At 24.7% G+C, this 3,171-nt stretch overlaps 1 protein-coding gene across 1 annotated transcript in view; it reads left to right on the forward strand.

The window, feature by feature from the left end:
* Phum_PHUM092540 (endo beta N-acetylglucosaminidase, putative) overlaps positions 1-1,418 on the forward strand; it is a gene marked incomplete at both ends in the record, with an annotated part of 4,305 nt that extends 2,887 nt beyond the window's left edge. Inside the window, 2 exons of the mRNA XM_002423849.1 lie at positions 991-1,211; positions 1,313-1,418. Of these exons, the coding sequence (XP_002423894.1) occupies positions 991-1,211; positions 1,313-1,418 (327 nt within the window). The remainder of the gene's footprint in view (positions 1-990; positions 1,212-1,312) is intronic.
* Positions 1,419-3,171: the final 1,753 nt, after the last annotated feature.

The raw sequence follows: 3,171 nt of genomic DNA on the forward strand, positions 1-3,171 counted from the left end.
TAAAATTGTCTTTTATTGTAAAAAAAAAAAAAAATAAGTAAAATAGTTAAACCTGAACATGATGTAAACATGATGAGAAAACAATAGGACAAAAACTTTTTTTTTTTTTTGTTGAAAATTTTTGTGGGAATTCGTAACACAAAAGATTTTCAACAACAGGAAGAACGGAAAATGAGAGAAAATGAGAGGAAAAGAGAGGAAAAAAAGAGGTTGGAAAATCGGTTGAAAAAAGACAATAAAACGTGATTTTTCAAGCGGTTTTTTTTTTTTTTTTTCTTTCCAACTCAAACGTGAATTATTTTAAACATTTTTATTTATTTATTTATTTATTTGATATAAATTTATTTAGTCGATGATTGTTTTTTATTTAATTTATTTTTTTTGGGGGGGAAAAAGAAAAAAATTCAATTTGATGTTTTTTTTTTGTTTTCAATTCGAAGAGTCGAAAAATTTTCTTAATCGTTTTTTTTTTTCCCTCAGACTAATTTAGTCGAATGATAACGTTTATCAATTGGCATTCAAAATATTTTTCTTTCTTTTCAAATTTATTTTGTTAATTAACATTGAGAAAATTTCGGTTGTTAACCTTTTACCAAATGACTTTAAACAAAAAAAAAAAAAAAGAAAAAAGAAAAAATTAATAATAATAATTTTCGTTTCAGACAACGACGATGATAATAAAAATCGAAAATAAATAAAAATTAAGATTAAAAAAAAGAAAAGAAAGAAAAGAAGGAAAATAGAAAATAGGATTTTTAATAAAACGAGAATGATAAAAGAATTAAAAAATAAAAGAATTTTTTCTTAATTCCGCGAAATGTTTTTCCTTCTTCTTCCTTCTTTTTTCTTCTTTTTTTTTCTCTTTGTTTATAATCGCGTAACAGATCACGTGGAATTTGTTTTCGCAATGGCGGAGAATCACATTCAGTTGTTTGGAGAATTAATAAAAATATTAATATTATTATTATTATTTTGTTTTTTGCACAACAGGAGGGAATGAGACACGTCACGTTATTCGATTGCGATTTAGACGTGAACAACGACGAATGGTTTGTCAAAACCGTTATGAAATCCGATTATGAAAAATTATTAAAAGACGTCGAACTTTATCCCATCGTTTACATAGTCGTACAAACGAAAGAAGGAAGTTTGACTAAAATCGAATTGAGACACGGAGAAGTTGAATCCTCGGAAGCTGGATGGGTCATAAGGTGAGATTTGAGGAAGGAGGTGAAAAAAACCTCGAATCATCATCATCATCATCATCGTTATTGAATTTTTTTTTTTGTTCTCTTTTTTTGCATCCACATAGGAAATTCATGCTCACGCAAAAAGGAAACATATTGGAAATCGGTTTGCTCATAAATCCAACTCATCGATCCGTTTTATTTGGCGAAATCGTTGTGAGCAATCGATAAAAGATCAATAATAATCGACCCGAACGAACGCCTGGATTTCATTCTTGTTTAATTTCGAACCTGGATTTATTATTTTTGCCGTAACGAGTTAATAAAGGATAAGAGGTAAATGCAAATTAAAATTTTCAAAAAAAAAAAAAAAAAAATAAACAACAACAGCAACATTATTAATTTTTAATAACAACGATTATTATTATTATTATTATTATTTTATTTGCAACGTGACGGAATTTTTTTTTCTAAATTTATTTTTTAAACAAAAAAAATTTTAATAATCTGGGTCGACGCGTTACTTTTTTCTTGTACGTACATAACTTTTAATAAAATAAATAATAATAATAATAATAATAAAATTAAACGGTCGTTAAGTTAAAATCGATAAAAAGTTTTTTATTTTTTCTTCTGCTTTTTTTATTATTGGAAATATTTATTTTTTAAAAGGCTGTTATTGATGCCTACTCGTTATTTTAACATTATTTAAAATAAATATAAAAAAAATTTTAATATGAATTTATTTGTCGTTGCTGATGTTGTTTAATAATAATAATAATAATAATAATAATAATAATAATAAAATGCCAAAGTCGTTTATTGGATTTAATTTATAAATAATAACAGTAAAAAAAGTTTTTTTTTTTTCCCCCCCATTTCGATTCCGTTAAAATGTATTTAAAAAGTAATATATATATATATTTTAAAATAAACGATTTTGTCGCGTGAATATTTATTATTATTAACATTAATAATTTTATTTATTTATTTTTAAATAAAATAGGGTCGATTAACATAAAATAACGTATAAAAAAAAAAAAAAAAAAAAAAAAAACGGGGTTCTTCGATTTATTATTATTTACTCTATGAAAAAAATTGGGCGGGCGTAAATTACAATAAATTTATATTTATAAGTATAACGTATAATGTCGTGGGAAAAGTTTTAGAATAAAAATTAGAGAAAAAAAACTTTCACTAAATAGATTTTTACGAATAAAACCAACCGTACCTGAGTCGTACACCCTCCTCCCCCCCAACTACTATTACTAGGGTACTAGTACCTGCTCTCTCACATACCTTGGAGGTTTTGTCGGTTCTAAATATTATTAGTTTTTTTTCGACAACTTTTTATTTTAGGTGTCGAAAAATAAAATGACCGAAATTTAAATTTAATTAATTAACACGTACCCGTTTTTTTACCCTGGAGGGGGATTTATTCCCATATATATTTAAGGTACATGATTGATACAATTTTTTTTTTTTTTTTTTTTTTACTATAAAGCTTGCGGGTGAAAAGAAAACAATAATAATAATAATAATAATACTATCGCAATAAATACGAGAAGAGGCGGGGCGGAAAGGGGAGGGGAAGGAAGGGGAGGGGAAGGAAGGGGAGGAGGCATTTAATTCGAATAATTTAGGTGAAAAAAATTAATAAAAATAAATGTTTTTTTTTTTTTTTTTTTGTACGTTATATAAAAATCACTTCAATTTTTTAAATATTTTTATGATAATAATAATAATAATTTTTTTCTATACGTTTTTAAAACATTTGTAAAAATGTTTTTTCTTTTTTTTTTTTTTTTAATTCTTCCTTTCTCGTTGTTCGTATCTCATTAACATTACAAAAAAAAAAAAAAAAAAACGTTTTTTAACGATTGTTTGAGTCGAGTTTTTAAAATTGAATTTAATGAATTTTTTTTTTTTTTTGTTTGTTTTAAATGCCGAACGAATAAAACATTAAAATTATTATTATTATTAT

The sequence above is a fragment of the Pediculus humanus genome, genomic scaffold (genome assembly GCF_000006295.1).
Source record: "Pediculus humanus corporis 1103172107445 genomic scaffold, whole genome shotgun sequence".
Classification (NCBI taxonomy): Eukaryota; Metazoa; Arthropoda; class Insecta; order Psocodea; family Pediculidae; genus Pediculus; species Pediculus humanus.